Here is a 17,568-nt window from a genome sequence, read left to right as displayed (position 1 = left end):
AAAGTCACTCGCCGACCACGAGTTATGGAGTTATTCACGCTTATTTCCGTTAATTAATAATTTGTAGTACACTGCGTTATGGGCTCAAATATATATATGTATAATACGAAAACAAGGTCTCGAAGCCAAAATTATATGGAGGTGAATGGGACGTCGACTAACATATGTTCATGCGCATGCGTCATAATTACGTCACGATGACGTTTAGCAAACGGTCCAAACACATAATGGAAAACGCCATTGACCGGCTAACGGGTAGCACAGATAGTGGTGGCGTTTTTACCCTTCGAGCAATATTGTGTTTCCTGTGTGTAACTGAAGCAACACATGTAGACCGACAATCACAATCTTTACATGCATTTTGTCTTTAGCGTCTGTGCAAATAAATAAAGATAAAATAACTAATATTGGAGCTGATTGAATCGTTGAGTAGTGGTGATTTACTTATTTGGGTATGTATGACTGTGTTATACTGCACACCAGTGGGAATGAATTAAATTGAAACATTAAATCACCTTTCCATGCTATGTCATTAATGTATGTTTTATAAAGTACAATATTAGTGCTATTTTCCTTGTTAAAAAAACTTTTAATAATTTTGGGGAAGGCTGGAACAGATGGCATTTCAATTCTTTTGAATGGTGAAAGATGATTTGCGATAGGATTGCTTTGAGTTACAAGGTCATGGTCACGAAAGTCATTGAACTACTCATACTTCGGCATCCGCGGATTCATGCATTTGCTTCCGCCCCACCCTCAAGCTTCTCTTTTTGTTTCTTTGGGATGCAAGCACCCACCACCCCCGTTTTTTTTCCTATGAAATTATAATGGACGTCAATTATTTGCAGATATTTGCTATTCGCAGCCTGGCCCAGTCCCTATCCTCTGTGAGTAGCGGGGGGGTTCCACTGCATTCTAAATGAAATAAATCTATTCAGACACACAAGTGACGTTTTTTTTTTTTTTTTTATTGGGTTTACCTTGCGCAAGATCACAATAGATTTAACCCCTTAACCTTATTCATAGTTTATACACATTGCATAAGATCATACAGAAGTGATGTATTTAGTGATATGAGAACATTAATCATTGATCTGTCAAATCAAGGGGAAAAAAACCCCCAAAACATTCTTTTACACCTTTACGAACATCATCTCCACTCATGCATCGTGGTGGTCTGTGGCTTATGACTTTGAATGCAAACCAAACAGGGCACTTAAAAGTAGTAGGCTACAGCTCTTGATAAGATCTTCAATCACACTAAAAATATTACACATGCCACATGATCAAGCACCCACGACCGTGAAGGGCTGTGAGCATCATCTTGAGGTGTTTCAACACCATGTCAGAACATCTCCACTTAGGTTACAGAATCACAAACAGGAGGGAAAAAAAAAAAACATCTCAATGCAAAGGTACACCCCATAACAAAAAAGAAACTGTTCTGAGCCTACAGAGGCAAGTTTTTATCATGTTGCCAACAGGAGGGCGGAAATCAAGATTGTCTGTGTCGCTCGAGTGGGTGGATGGAGCGCTGTAACATCAGTCAGCATGTCTGTCCTCACTTCACGTGGACTGCTTGTTGTCTGTCGGAGGTGCAAGTCACACACCGTTTACATGCATAAGGGAGTGCAACGTAGTACAAACATTGGAAGGCTTCAGAATACTACAGCAAATGTAAACACAGCCTAGCACTCGCAGGACATCCAGTCTACTCCATTTGAACCCTTTTCTTAATCTAAAATTACTTTATTATTATTTTTTTACTTAAAAAGCCCTTGTGTGAGGGGAAATGTGTATCTATATCAAAAACATGCATCCATACTTACGAAACTTTAGTCAAGTGGATGCGTGAATAAATGGGAGTGTTGTTAACGAGTCCATATGTACAAAGTGTGCCGGCAATAAGAAAAGGTTTGCTCTTCCGTGACACAAAAGATCAGTGTGCAATACACGTAAGACATTGGATTTTGGTCAGTAGGGGGAAGGGGAGGGAGGGAGGGGGGGGAGAGAGGGAGGGAGGGAGGGAGAGAGAGAGAGAGAGAGAGAGAGAGAGAGAGAGAGAGAGAGAGAGAGAGAGAGAGAGAAGAAAATAAAATAAAGGCAACACCAAATTATCAATTGTGATGAAATATTCAACCTATCAAAACTGCACATCAAACCTGAAAATAATGTTTAAAAAAAAAAAAAAAAAGTTCTAGATTGCAGTATTTACAGTAACAGGCTGTTAGCAATGTGCACAGTGTCGTTTTTTTCCCCCCACTGTAGTGCTTGTAATGCTGTGTATAAATTACACTTAAAAAAATGTCTAGTAGAATCTATCACACGGCAGGAGAAAAAAATATATTATGTAACAGTCAACTTCGAAGCCAAGTATGGCTTTGTTATTGTTAATAAAACATGTAGAGGCATGTTCTCAGTGAAAAGACACCTTGTTCAATCTCACTCAGAAATCTCTTAAATCCTGTACAAACTATGCAAAACAAGGAAATTTTTTATTTTATTTTTTATTTTTTAAAGATCCAGGATAACTTCCATTTGAAGTTGTGGTTTTCTTTACAGTGTACAAAACGTGCATTTTTTTAAAAAAAAAGAGTTAAATATACATATTGTTCTTTTTTTTTTTTTTTTTTAATATTATTTACACCAAAACTACTTTCTCTAGATATGAAGAGATTTGTTAACTGTCCTTAAAAAAAAATAAAAATAAAAAAGAAAAACAGTTCCAGTCCGCTACACCCCGAAATACTTCTACCCCCTAAAATGATATATAAAAAAGAGATGTTCCCCCAAGCAAAAACAATATAATCAATAAAAGCCAGTCTGGGGGAAAATATGATGTTCCTGACACTGGAAATTACTGTAAACTAGAACTGCAGCATATAAAAGCAGTTCACTGCCAATGTATAAACATGCTTTGTCCTATTCAATTATTTAACACAGCGGATCTTTTAAAATGAATCTTGAGTCAGAAATGTCTTATTTAAGTGCAGAGAAAAGGTTGAACTATTATCACCACATGCATCTGCGGAGGAAAGAGGCCTTATTGGAAGACACACAGTGCATGGCGCTACAGAATGATAAAGTAGGTACCATGACCACAAATCTCAGTAAAGCTGCTTAAAAAAGGGTAGAAAAGTGGTTGAACTTCAGGTCTTGTATTTTTTTTAAATAAATGCAAATTCACTTCTTGCCATCTCCAAACAACGTGACGCTTTTGAATTACAAAGAGCATCCAGATCCCTTGCCAGATCAAGTTGGAGGGTATAATTAAGTCAGTAGATAGATGGATAGATACATGGATAGATGGATAGATAGATAGATGACCCTGAGAGAATCACTGGCTGATATGACGGCCATGTTTTTTCAATTAGCTGAAGAAAAAAAAAAAAAGACCTGCCCCAAGTTCCAGTTGAAATGTACAGGCACCAATTTGTCAGTAAGCAGTCATATTTACATCAAGAACTCAAACTAAAAAAAAAGAGGCGGGAAACAAAATAAATGCACAACCCCTCTCCCCCTCCCCCACTTCAATCTCCTCTTGTGCCAAATAGTCTTCCATGAGGATGATATGTTTGCATCATAACACCTGCAGCTCATAATACTCAGTCGTCCTCACATACGGGAACCCCTTTCCTGAAGAATCTGTCAGGGAACAACAACAACAACAAAAAAAAGATATGATACGTCATCTAGGTGATTTGAAACTGACTGCTAGTCCATTTACAAGCAGGCACAAAATCTGTAAGCTTTATGGAAAGGCGTGAACTAAGTAGGATCCTACAGAATTTTGGGGCACTTGTGCCTGACAGACTGATCCAGTAGATATTCCAGCCACTGGAGGCTTTAAGTAGATTTTCTGAACAAAAAGTGGAGGAAAAACAAGCTTTTTATGAAAAGAAACATGTCAAGCGGAACAGTGACTTTTGTGACACATTTGTGTTTATTTTCGACCGCTGGTCAGAAAAACAGAAAAGTTCTCCGTGAAGCACGTTAAAAAAAAAAAAAAAAAAAAAAAAAAAAAAAAAAATAAAAAAAACTCAGCAGGAAGGTAGCACGCCATTAAGGAGACATGGGAAAGGTAAAAGCCTAGGAAGGCGGGTGGGAACGGTGTTGTAAGGGGACTATCGCCAGTTGAGCGCTCACCAGTGAGTCATAAGTGCTCAACCCTAATCAGAATCATTCATTTCATAATCCGTGTCTTCATCGTCGCTCTGAGCAACATGCAGCATGCGGACAGCACAAAAGACAAGAGAGACACGTTTTTACAAACAATGGAAGTGAGGGAGGCGGACATGTGAGAAGGGGGGGTGGAAAAAGGACCAAAAGGGGTAAAAACACCACATCAACAAAACAGATGTTAAGCATTGACAGCTCACAAGCCAAACATATGTACAGTGGTGCAAAGGACAAAACCTCAACTGATTCTACATTTCCTCTGACACACACATCATATGAACACACGCACACATACCTTTGCCTTCTCGCTGGGTTCACTGTTTGTCCCGTAGGATTGATTGTGCAGCTCCTTGGAGACAACACACAGGAACTCGGCTTGGTCTTCGTTGCCGTAGTTGTAAGATGAACCGATGCTGACCAGCTGGACACGACAGCAAAGATGAGGAATTAAAAAAATAAAAATACATTTAAAGAGTTCATCACTCAGGGAACAGGGAATCGCACAAGGAGAATATTGGGTTTCCTGCGTGTAACTGAAGTAGTTTAAAAAAAATAAAAATAAATAAATAAAAATTCCCAACAAAACAGGAACAGGGGACCTTGAGCTTATAATGCCATTAATATGTTTAGCACCCCAAAAGGTGCAACAATTTCATTTTTTAAACATATTTCTAATGAAAAAAAAATCTGAAAACAAAAGAACGTCAAAAAAGTGTAATTACTGTACATACTGTAGTATTGGTGTGTTGGATGTATGCGTTTTAGGGGCGAGGTTCTAATGAATGAGTCAAGAGCTGGAGTCTGGTTGGCCAGTTCGTCTGCGCGTGAGCGTTTGGGCATCAGTTGTGGATTACAGCAGCTCCTTTCGAGTGTTCTCCTTGCGTACAGTAAACCCTCGCGGTGGTTATGTTCCCAGTAAATTAAATCCGGGATGTAGCTATTATTTTACTCTAGAAATTTATCATCTTCATACATGCATTTCAATGCCAATTGGTGATTTTATTTCATAAATATTGACTGTGGCTTGTGTTTTAAATCGGTATGGTACGGTTTTTTTGCCCTATTGACCTTCCGTGACTGCTTGCTGACACATTTAAATCATTTAGCCTATAAAGCTGACTATCAAAGATGTGCATGTGAGTAACTGCAGCGCACTGATTTTTAAAATATATCCGCAAGTCACTGAGTCTGCAATAATGAACCGCGATATAGCAAGGGATAACTCTATTTTTGTGTTTGTCTCTTTTATTAAACAGCCGAAAAGGGAAAAATCAATAAATAAATAAATATGACCAAGCGACAGCTCGTAACTCACTAAGTTGGGGCACTCAAGTCAAGTTACCACTGTATATTGTAGTACATTTGTGAATTTTTTTTTTTTTAAGACTACTTCTAGATTCTCCAGACCAAAAAACAAGACCAGGGGAAAAAATAGGGGAGAAAGGAACAAAGAATATTACAGAGAAATACCTACAGAAAAGACAAAAAAGGAGTAATTTACAGTAGGTAAAAATACAAATGACACCAAACATGGTCTGCTTATATTCACTGAAAGTATTGAGGAGCGGGGCGGGGGTTGGGGGGGGCTCGACCACATGAAGTAAACATGCCACTTCACAAGTCAGTGGGGAACGTGAACGGGGTCAGCGCAAGCTTGTGGTGAAAAACTGAAACGCGAGTGTAGAAACTCAATCTATCAAGATCATAATTGCTAATTAAATATCTTACAAAGTGTATGTTTGTTGTTAAATAGAGAGACAGAATGATAAGGGGACCAAAAAAAAAAAAAAAAACACAGAATACTTGAACAAACTTTGTGCACACCTTGAAAGACAGAAAAAAAGCAATTTCTGGTCGAGAAGGAACATCTGCCCTCCCTTTGACTTCCCAACATGAGCACACTGGCTAGTTGTAAATATTTTGTTCCTAGTGTGCATGTTCTAACTGGCAGTCATTACACACTGCTGCTGCTGGAGTCGTATTGCTAATCTAAGGAAAATAAATACTCCCACATTGCAGTCACAAATACTGTGTCGTCTTTCTCTCCAGATTCCCCCGGGATCAAACGGTAACAGAACTTGTCTTTGTAGTAACATCACGTTGTGAAATAAAAAAATTGATTAGCGTTGATGTGAGTGCTAACAACATGAGAGGTGATTGGGCTTGGTCCACCAATGCAGGAAGTGATTTGAGGTTATAAAAATGACAGATGGCATACTGCTTGTCACAAGCCATTGATTATAAACATTACAGAAAACAGTAGGGATGGAACGATTGAATCGAATAACTTGATAAATTTGATGACAAAATGAAAGTCGAAGCAAGCGTCAAAGACCACCAACAAAAGGTAACTGTATTAGTTAATGTCATATAGCTACCACCAATAGAACACATTGTAATGCCCCCCACAAGTGGCTGAGGATAGACACAGCCGCCGGTCGGTGCACTTTCAGTCGCTTTATTGAGGAGAGGGAAAAAAAATAACAAAATAAACATTGATACACGACGGCCGCAACTGACGCCCTGGGTAAAGGTTAGCCAGCCACTAATCTGAGCTCACAACAGCCAACTGTGCTTATATTCGCTGACACCCACGTCACACACCAGGCCAGGCCTCGCCTTTTGATCTGGGTTGTCCACTTGTGTTTCTAGGCGTTTCTCCATCTGACCCCGTCCGTGTAAGCAGATTAATTAGTTTAGCTCTGGAGGGAGACCAACTGCAGCTAAACACACACTCTTAATAGCAACATAAATTCTGTCATAATACTTTCACAATATAAAAATGGGCTTTATTTAAACTTCTTTCTGGACATTACAACATAAACTGTCAAAAGTAGCTACTGTTTATCAAGCCAGAGAGGCTAACGATAAGCTTGTAAAAATGTGAGTGTGGTATAACTTAGAACGAAATCAACAGAAAACGGGTGCCATGTGTTCTTGTTGGTCTAATTCATGATTTTAGGAAGCAATATGAACAGAATCAATTGAAAGAAGGAACCAATGTCTAAGGTGTGTCTATTTGGGACAAACACTGGCCAACGGGGGTGTGAATGGGCAACAAGGGGACCATGCAGTGACCAGCCCACGGACAGAAACATGTGGGACACACCTCTCCGCTGTTGTTTGGCAAAGCAGACTCCTCGCCCTTCACCTCCCTTGACACAATGAGTAGAAACTCTGACTGGTGGGCCCGCCCGTAACCTATACTGACAAGCTGCAACAACCAATCAGAGCACAGAAGGGATGCCCGGATCACGTATGCGGGCATTCAGAGAGAAGGGAATTGCCAGTTTGGCTCGGGTTCAAATTCCGACATTAACGTTTGGACTGTGTGAGCGTAGCGGGGTGGGTGACGCACATGAAAACAAGACTGCTGCTGTAATTCCCCATCTCCCCTCCCATCCCAGGAAGAAGCTTCACCTGTTCAAACTTCCAGCCATCCGACATGGTGGACACCATCTGTGTGAGTTCTTCTTCCTGGCACTGAAGTACTCGGTACACATGCTTAACTGGCACCTGAGAAAAATAAATAAATCTTTTAAACACCCTGTAAATTTGTTTCTCAAGGCATCATACACGTTTGAAGATAAATGCTGAAACCATGTGCAAAGAAGGAGATACAGTGCTCAACTCTTTTTCACCATTTCAGTTTTTCTGTTTTTTGGCGTGGCTAAAACAGCACCATGTGACACACGGGTCGCCACTCCCCAACTACATAAGAACTCGAGTGCTTTCGTTCGTATCATCTTGGTTATCCACCGAAACTGCAACATGCAGTTAGCCAACTAGCTATGCCTACACCTCAAAAATGTAATTTCACTTCAGATAGCCCGCTAGCGTGGCCGCTTTAGACCGCCTCATTGTTGGCCGCGAGCATGAGCACGTCACAGGGAGAAAGGTGGAAGCGTGAGGTAGAAGAACGGGAGATTTATTAAAAAAATAATAATAAATAAAATAAAAATAAATAAAAAGTCTGACTTGACAGCTAGTATGTGGACGAGGTCTTTGCACTGGTGTGGCCGCTTTGCGCTGGAGCCGCTGCTTTCGAGCGCCTCATTGTCACAGCGTTAAAAATCCCCACAACGACCCCGTAGAATATATTCCAGCCACTGGAGGCTTTAAGTGGATTCATTTTTGCGGCTCAAACGTGTATGCTTAAGAAAGATGCTAGACGAAGTAGCATCCATTTTTTCACGTCATAGTCGAGGTTATTTGACAACTTACAGTTGAGCGCCGCTTGGTTTCAGCGCATTCAGCGGACACGCTCAGTGTCCGAGAGCGGCTTGATTTTTCACTATTTTAAAGCCTCATTTTAGGCACTTGTCAATTTTAACCATTTACATTTGGCAGGGTTTTTAATAACCTTATTTCACTTTACAAGGGAAAAAAATCTGCAACTGAAATGTGACAAACCTGCGATGTTTTGCAGTCCCTTTCCCTGATCTTGTCCTTGATGAGCTTTATTAATGATGTGATGTTGTAAAATTCAGCTTCTTCCAGGACCCCTGAAACACAAAACAGTTTTTAAATCAGTCTCTCAATAGAAACACAAAATGTCTTGCAGGCGTAAATATTATTGCGTTGAACCTCTGTGGGCGTGCATGATGTAGGTGTACACTAAAACATTTGTTTAGCATGTAAAAATAGCAAGCATTACTCCCTCACCCATCAATAATAAAGGAACATGTTAACAGCTCATGTGTGACAGGCCACTATCAACGATGTAACGTCATTACCTTCCTCTGCCAAGTCCCTGTTGAGCACCAGTTTGCCATGCCTCAAGTAGTTGAGCACCGGCCCAAAGTAAGTAGGGTCTCTGTCAATGAGATAGGCACCAGTTTCATCCTGAAAAGAGGAGGAGGACTATCAACGACACAATTAACACGACCCCTCGGTATTCCTTGAAATTTGAATATAGTGATTTAAGCATGATCATGGGAGACGTGAATTTCTGAGGTCAGCTCCCGGGTTCCTAATGTCTCGAGTGGACGTGCGCACACAAACTTCGGAATATCACTTTACTATTCCCACAGGCCTTGGATTTGATCCTGATTCCTTCACAGCCGCTGGGTATTCCCCTATTTCTGTAAGTACTGTGTTTAGGCCGGCTTTGTCTCAGGGGGAATGGAGGGGGCTCAGACAATTAGAGCAGAAACGGATCGGAAAGAGCAGGGTGAATCCGTCAAGGGAGCCAGGTGAAAGCACCTTGGTTTACGAGCGACAATTAGCCCAGTGGCCTGTCCTGACACAGAACTTCACAGTCAATTTACATTCACACTGAACACAAATGGAAAACACAGTTTCGTTTTTGAGCTGAACTCAAATGTAAGACTATGTACAAGATATCCATCATTCCCAAATCTCTGTTATAGAGCACTTCTCTTTTTCTGAGATAATCCATGCTGATGCCAATACTGCTAATTTTAGAGTGGCCTAACACACACCAGTACAATAATCATGCTGTATAATCAGCATCTTGAGATGCCACACAAGTGCTCACTAACACACATTTAGACATAAAATGTTGATAAACAACAGTAGGCCTTATGTGTATATAGAAAACATCTAAGATCTCTGAGAGTTCAGCACATGAAAAAAACGGAGGCAAAAACATAAGTGTTGGATCAATATTTTTGTTCAGTGTAGCATCAAGAAAGAGTATGGCTTGGACTCTGATGCATTAAAATAAATAAATAAATAAATATCGCTGGGTTCCTACACTGGCGGCGAGACTCCAAAATTAGGGAAAGCCACTCTTCCATACTCGTGTGCATTCAAAACACGGTGCGTCCTCATTACAAGCACAGTTAATTTCATCCATCCAATTATCTGAAAACGTCCCAGTACATTTTCTGGTATAATGAATATCTGCAACCTGATGGCAGGTCGACCTTCTTTCCAGAGTCAAAAATATCCCACTGGAGCCCAACAGGCTTCTATTTTTGTTCCGTGCCAACTTTGTTTGAGATCTTTAGTCACTTAAATTGGACCCGCGTGTGACGGAGCGTGCAGTTACAATGGTTATGTATGCGACCTAGCTACCATCACAAAATCGCTGGTCGTCGGGGTCTTGATCGGTGTACAGGTTTGTCAACCCATTAAGTTCCACGACCAATGGTACCTGGTAAGATGGTTTGCGGTGAATATTTGCAGAATGCCCAGATGGATAGATCCTCGGTACACAAAGTCTACAGTCACTGGTTGAGTATGTAACCTAGCTACCAATTGGTCGGTGTACTGTACATTTTTTTTTTTTTTAAACCAATACAGCCATGTTTAATTACAGTTCGACAGTATTAGTTAAGTGATACAGCACTTGAAACAGTATGGAGCAAAACATTTCCAAGTCGACAGTCGCATCGGATATTCCCAAAGGTTAAAATGTGGAGGGAACAACTGAAGAATCTGTACAATGTTTATGTTTAGGATACTATACGATGCCTCTACATCTCTTAAAATAAAGTCAACTAGTGCAGTGACCACCAATTCAAATTGTCTTAATTTATAAGACTGAGGTCTGTTTGTACATTGCACTTTGCTTCCTCTTCATAACTACGTCTTTTAGTGCGCTGCAACATGTAGCCAGTTGTGGGTAATCCATCCCTCAGTACACTAGAACTGCTTCTGCAGGGAACCATCAAGGGCCCAGTTCAGACAAAGTTGTTTATGGGGGCTCTGATGTGGACCCATGAACGCAACAGTGTTTTTAATTAAAAACAAGAGGCTGGCTCTCTGGGGGCCCGGGCTGGGAAGCACTGGGCAACAAACAGAGCGAGAGCAGTGGTGACAAGGAGGGAGGCCAGGGACAGAGGACTTGGAAGTACAGAACTAAACACAAGTTCTATATTTGTACATAGTGTTGCAACAAACCAAATGTGAAGCTTTGAAGTTACTTTTGAAGCTACTTTGTGTTGTCCCATTTCTGGTGGGCTGACACACGCTACTCCCTTTGTTAGCCTGTTAATAAACAAGAGTCTTCAGCAGAGAGCATACCTCCACCAAGGCCAATCAATACTGCCAGATTGCGGTAGAAGCACCCATACTAGTTTACGGTGCATAAATGAGGCAGGAAACAGAAGAGTGGGCTTAACACCCTTTGGAATTTATAGAAGTTTTGACACTAGCAATGAGTACATTAATATTGTACAGTCCATTCTATAATGTTCCACTCAAGTCCTGAAGATGCCAGTAAACTCATTCACTGTCGTGAATATTTATATTCGTCAACCGGAATCCAACAGTTTGCTGCCACAGACGTATATATTCGTCAAGTACGGTGTTGTTTTTCTTCTTCTTCTTCAACGGACAGGAGTATAAGATGGGCTCACACAGCTAGTCTGTGAACTTCAGGTTTGTAAACCACTGTAATGACCAACAGATCCCTTTAGATTGCGCTGTTGTATCGCTTTGGATTTGAGATTAGCATAGCTTTTGAGAAGATTAGTTGGGGAATCTCGGCTTGTTACGGTCGTGAGAAAAGATGACCCAGTTCATGGAGTGAATGAGGAACGCCATCTAAAAAAGCCACTGACATTCAGCTCGAGCCATGCGGTGAGTCAGTGTTGCTCTCGCTGTGCATCTTAGGTGTATATCATCATTACATTATTCTGCCATGAAAAAAAGCCCTCAATCTTGCTTTGGTTTGCAAATTGAAGTGTCACAAATGCAAAATATATATAATCAGCAAAGTCACTCGTTTCTTTTCACAAAAAGCTTGTTTTCACTACTTTCTGGTTGGAAACCGGTGTTTTGTTTTGGGGGGCGGGGGGTGAAACTAGCCCATGTTCTACTGCTTATAATGAAGAACGGGAAAAAAAACTAAAAGATTTGGTTAGAGAAGAGCGCCTACTCTTTCTTTTGGTAGGTACAGTGCTTATAGTGTCAGAGAACAATATTCTGCGTTTTTTTTTTAAAGATCAGTCAAAATGCCCTATAACAGTTGGCAATATGGGGAACACTGCTTTGAAGACTGCTGGCAGTGAATGAGTCAATATACATTACAAAGTAAGCAAGCCTTGTTTGCCACATTTTGTGGAGCTGTGTTTTCGCAACGATAAAGCAAAGAAAAATCACGGATCAGCAATATAGAATTGTGTGTGATGTAAAAGTGCCTCGGAAATCCAAACTATGAAAGCCTTGGTTCCCGATCACAACATACGGTAGACGAGGCACAGATTGGTGTCAACTAGTGTATACAATTTCAGTTTTGTCGGTTTGCATAAAATAGATTGCCTGGAAAAACTATACTCAAAAAAGGACATCTTCATTTCAGTTTATGTATACTCATTAAATAAACACACTGGACTTATACCGGCCAAAACCAATCACATAAACCAAAGACGGCAGATTATATGAAAACGTGTCGACACTCAACAAGTAGAATTAGGTCAGTTTAGTGTGGGCCAGCCATATTATGAGATTTATTTTGCGGTTGGGTCTTGAAAAGAGGACGAGACCGCAGCCCCTTGCGTACGTGTAGCGACCCACACATGTCGAGCACATGATGCCGATGAGGGCCATCTGGAGGCATAACACGAGAGCCAACCCTCAATTCAACCGAACATGTCACCGTGTCACAGACAATTTACACAATCAAAAGGATGCCTTTACACACTACTGCCTTGGGAACATACAGAAAGAATGCATTATTGCTCACTGCAGGGGAAAGGGAAGTCATACAGAAGCAGCATTTAAAGATGTTGCAGTGGAGCGCCGAGTCACATGACTGCAGCTACTTAGCCAAGTGGAAGTCTGATCCTTGTAGCGTAGGAGCCAGAATCCCCCTGGAGTACAAGCGGTAATGGCATAGTCAAATAGGCCTTCATCTTTTAAATAATACACACATCGGATCGAGGAAGGTTTAGAGGAAACGCCCTCATATTTAAAAAAATATGAACACAAGAGCAGTGAAGTAGCTACTCATTTTATGAGAAATCAGTACTTTTACTGTTGTACTATATTTTATTGAGAAACTTCAATGGGTTATTTTGTTTTTTTTACATTTACTTGTACTTCCAGAGCACATTCAATTCAGAAATGTTGTTGTTTAGCCAAACATTTCAAAATGATACATTTCAGAGCTGTAACTGGAATACTGCGAAACCACAATTCTTTTGCTCACAGTTATCATGTCATCAGAATCTGATACTGGCCAATGCATGCGCTCTCCTTTTTTTCCTACCCGTTTATGCTTTATATTATTATAACATGGCTACAGCGGCCAACGCAATCCGCTTCTCCCATGACAATTGTGCCGTGTTGTTCATGGTTTAAAAAAATAAATAAATAAATAAATAAAAAAAAATGAAAAAAAATAAAAATAAACAACACAGTATTGTATATAAGGGGTCACAGTTTTGACATTGCTACGAGTTGGTATGTGTGCAAGGGTCAATCTCCAGGTGTGCTGGGTTGAGTCGCTGATTGCAATTTGTTTGCAATTGTTCAGTTCAGCCTTGTTTGGTCGTGGCAATAAATCAATCTTGAACAACCACCGAGGAGGAAGTAATATGAGCGGGTACTGTTAAATTACTGTTAAATATTTACATTACTTCCCGCAATGCGCTCAGGCATGACGTGCAACAAGAACTCAGCGTTAGATGTGGCCGCATTTCACATCCACGCACAAGAGCTCGGCCGGCAAACGAAGATGTTAAAAGAAACACGAATCTTTTGTGATGGGATGTCTGAAAAATTCATGCAGCTCTCTGAGCGAGAACGCCGGGCCTTTGCTTGAGTAGTCTCGAGCGGAGTCGGCCAAAAATGATCTCCGACGTGCACCTCTAGCATCAGCTTGTTGATTGGAGGAACTGATCATTTCTGGTTCGGTTCTTGTCACATGAAAGAAATGAGGAAAATGAAATTGCCCAGATGTGACAGCAAGTCATTTGACTTCTTTTCCTTTGGGCTTGTCCCTTTAGGGGTCGCCACAGCGCGTCCTTTTCCATGTAAGCATATCTCCTATCCTCCTCTCGAACACCAACTGCCCTCATTTCTTCTCTCACGACATCCATCAACCTTCTCTTTGGTCTTCCCCTAGCTCTCTTGCCTGGCAGCTCCATCCTCATCATCCTTCTACCAATATACTCACTATTTCTCCTCTGGACGTGTCCAAACCATTGAAGTATGCTCTCTCTAACTTTGTCTCCAAAACATCACCCTGCCCCTAAATTTCTAGCCTGCCTTTCTACCTTGTCTCCTGGACACACAATATATCAACCTTTCTCCTAATCATCATGTCAACCAACTCCCGAGATTTTCCTGTCAGAGTCCCAACATTCAAAGTCCCCACATTCAGTTCTAGGCTCTTTCCTCTTCTCTTTCTGCTGAAGAACCTGCTTTCCACTTCTTCTTCTTCGACTTTGACCCACAGTAGCTGAATTTCCACCGGCGCCCTGCAGGTTGATGGCGCCGGTGGCGGACGTTGTTAACCTGGGCCACAACTGATCCGATAGTGAATTCTTTGGATGAACGCTCATATTTGTTTGGCAAAGTTTTAAGCCGGATGCCTTTCCTGACGCAACCCTCTGCATTTAGCCAGGCTTGGGACCGGCCTACAGTTTGTACTGGCTTGTGCCCCCCACAGGGCTGCATTGACAGCAAGTCATTTGACGACTCTTTGAATTAAAGCAAAGCAAAGCAAAAAAAAAAAAAAAAAAAAAAAAAAAAAACTTATTAACAAAAGAACGCCAATGGCTATGACCAGGCACGCGATAGCGCTTTCTCCCCTGGTGTAACCCCACGTGCAAAACAGACTCCAGTCAACAACATGAATAATGCAGCTTCAAGAGTACCGCGGAAGCACGTCACCATGCATGACTGAGAAATGAACCTCCAATCTGCTTGGCTGAAACACAAACACAATGCTGTATTTACTTGATAGGGAAAGACTGGATCCGTGAGGCGGTTGCATTTTGTCGCCTACTGGGCTTTGTAAAAAAGACTCACTGGAAGTCATTCAAAAAAACAAACAAACAAAACAAAAGCATTGCTATATTTATAAAGGCCAAATTTTCAATCAAGCTCTTCTTATATTGAGTCTGACCTAAAGTTGCGGCTGGTGAGCGTGTATATTTTCCAGACACTCTAGGTTTTTAACTGGACGTTTATCATTTAAGAAAAAGCAGCAAGTGACAGCGCATCTGCTAATAACAGTTCACATACTGAGCACTCTCCTAAATCAGGCGGCACTCAGGAGAGGGCCAGTAACAGCTTGAGGTTCCTCTGTCACGCACTTAAGACACGGGATTGACATGAGCCGTAGCTCACTTGATGGATAAACTCACCAAAAAGCAAGCCGATTATTTGGAGATTAGAATATTTGCATGAAAATGCGAGATGAGCCGTGGTCTCCGTTGGGTGTAAAGTAGGGCAGATTATAAAAGCAGACGAAAACAAACCATAATAGAGGTGCTAAACGAGCAGCAACGTATACAAAAGAGCATCACTGCAGTGCATGCGGATACTAATTCATTGTTTGATTGTTCCTCAGTGGGCTTGAGAGCACACAGGCCGCTTGCTGTTCAAACCGGCAGACGCACAGACATATAGCCTCCACCCTCCTCCTGCTTCTGGAGGCCATTCAGGGAGAGAGGAGTGACTTCATCCCCGGCAGCACCTCACCCCACTTGGCAATCACTTCTTACGCATGGTGGGCGCCTGGCCACCAGCACCCTGGCTAGTTGCCACCTCTTATGCCAGGGGTGTCACATTTGAGAACTGTGCTGGTACCTGCACAGTTCTCAAATGTGACACTGGAAAAGTCAGTTAATGCCTGTGAGCTCCTTTGTCAGAAAAAAAATATATATAAGACTGGTCTCACAAAAGATAGATTTTAAATCCAAACTACAAGTTTTCCTCCTTGGCAATAAAACCCCTGGAGTCGAACACACTTTCCCAGACTACTCTGCCACGCTTTGATACACTCCTGGAAGGATTATTTTCCAGGATCCTCTGTCGTCACAACGAATCGCAATGTCATCCATGTCTTCAAAAAGGGGTTCTCTTGTGACACCCTGAAACTTTGGAAAGAAAGAAACAAAAGTCGCACGCAGCCAGGTCGGGTGAGCAGGGCGGTTGCTTCTTCTCCTCGGCCAGGAGCTGTCAGGCATTGTGAGAAGCCACGAGTTTCCTGTCACAACGCTGGCCTCTTCTTGCGCCTGGCCCACACCGAGGGTGGGGAATCGTAGTTTTGAAATCATCCACTGTGACACCAGTCCTGAAACTTTTCTGGCACACGTTTTTATAAAGAAATTTCAATTAACGTTCAGTAAAATTTGGAGCTACACCTCACCCCCCTCCCTCAAAACACGCTTAAGATAAAACATGAATGAGTGTAGAAACATTTTAAAGGAAACAAATTGCAATGTTTTCATTGCAGGCCATGCCATCTTGGTTCAGAAAACGTTCCGATTTGCTCTACATGTGTAACGCAATACAATGGCATAGACGGGAGAAAGTTTACAGTTCGATATCGGATAAAAATAAACAAAATGCAACGAAAGAGCTGTTAAAACGCTACGGGTGTGGTTTCACCTCAAATATCACCTAAGCACGTTACTTATAAGCGACTTTTAAAAACAGCGGGGGGAAAAAAGATAGCAATCGAACGTGTCATGTGGTCACTGTAGGAATCTAGCCTGTGTGCTAATGCTAACTAGCTTGGAAAAGGGGTGGTTGGGGGGTTTGGAATCGAGTTTACGTTATGCTTTGAAATGCTATACCTTCAAGTTAAACAGGGACAATAGCTACGTCAATAATATCCGACTGTTAAACCGAAGCAGTCGGTAAATAAAGGCAACCGAAAGTAAAACCCACACAGCCAAGTACGGAACCAAGTGCTAACTAGCTTAGCATTTACCTTGTCGGAATCGAGCTCCGGGTCAGCTTGGCTCAGCCTGTAAAGAAACGATTTGGGATCCCGACACAACGTCTGTCTAGTTGTTAAAAAATAGGTCCCGCCGACGTTTAGCCGAATCCATTTGGACGAGCCCGCACCGGGCGTGGGGCTTCGGTCCGCCGAAGAATGGCTCAAGCACCGGCGATGAACGGAGCCGCTGCTTTCCGAGTTGTTCTCCGCCATCCCTCGCGCTCGCCTCGGCTGTTTCGCTGAGAGGCTGACGGGGAAATGTCGCTAGTGCGAGCTGCACTCGCCGCGCTGTCCGCTCGGCTTCCAGTCCTACTCCCGCAAAGGACGGCGGCGGCCACTCCCACCGATAACAACCCACTCTCGTCGTCTCCACCCCGCGCCGACACACACTTGCACGCGAGCTGACGCTCCCCTGGAATTGTTCAATTGTTCGCCGTCATGTCGCGACATCTCTGAAGTAAGGGACACACGAAACCCGGGGAGCGTCATTATCATTTTGCTCTACACGCTACAACATTCAA

General features: G+C 42.0%; 1 protein-coding gene across 4 annotated transcripts; it reads right to left on the bottom strand.

Annotated features, from left to right (window-relative positions):
• Nucleotides 1-954: 954 nt before the first annotated feature.
• On the bottom strand, nt 955-17,421 carry kctd5b (potassium channel tetramerization domain containing 5b). 4 transcript variants are annotated; one of them, XR_009770399.1, is made up of 8 exons: nt 17,039-17,420; nt 8,916-9,024; nt 8,593-8,684; nt 7,600-7,695; nt 4,475-4,600; nt 4,147-4,214; nt 1,830-3,645; nt 1,501-1,586 (listed from the first exon to the last, which is right to left on the bottom strand). XR_009770399.1 is itself a non-coding variant. In XM_061705881.1 (7 exons), the coding sequence occupies exons 1-6, from the start codon at nt 17,258-17,260 to the stop codon at nt 4,170-4,172; spliced, it is 690 nt and encodes a 229-aa protein (XP_061561865.1). In that variant the 5' UTR covers nt 17,261-17,420; the 3' UTR covers nt 1,501-3,645; nt 4,147-4,169. The 4 variants fall into 4 exon arrangements, 3 of the variants coding, with proteins under 3 accessions (XP_061561863.1, XP_061561865.1, XP_061561866.1); XM_061705881.1 differs by having other exon boundaries at nt 1,501-3,645; XM_061705879.1 differs by lacking the exons at nt 1,830-3,645; nt 4,147-4,214 and having other exon boundaries at nt 955-1,586; nt 17,039-17,421.
• Between the last annotated feature and the right edge of the window lie 147 nt (nt 17,422-17,568).

The sequence above is a fragment of the Phycodurus eques genome, chromosome 19 (genome assembly GCF_024500275.1).
Source record: "Phycodurus eques isolate BA_2022a chromosome 19, UOR_Pequ_1.1, whole genome shotgun sequence".
Taxonomy (NCBI): Eukaryota; Metazoa; Chordata; class Actinopteri; order Syngnathiformes; family Syngnathidae; genus Phycodurus; species Phycodurus eques.
Note: the sequence above shows the minus strand (reverse complement) of the source record. Positions and strands in the feature narration are given on the sequence as shown.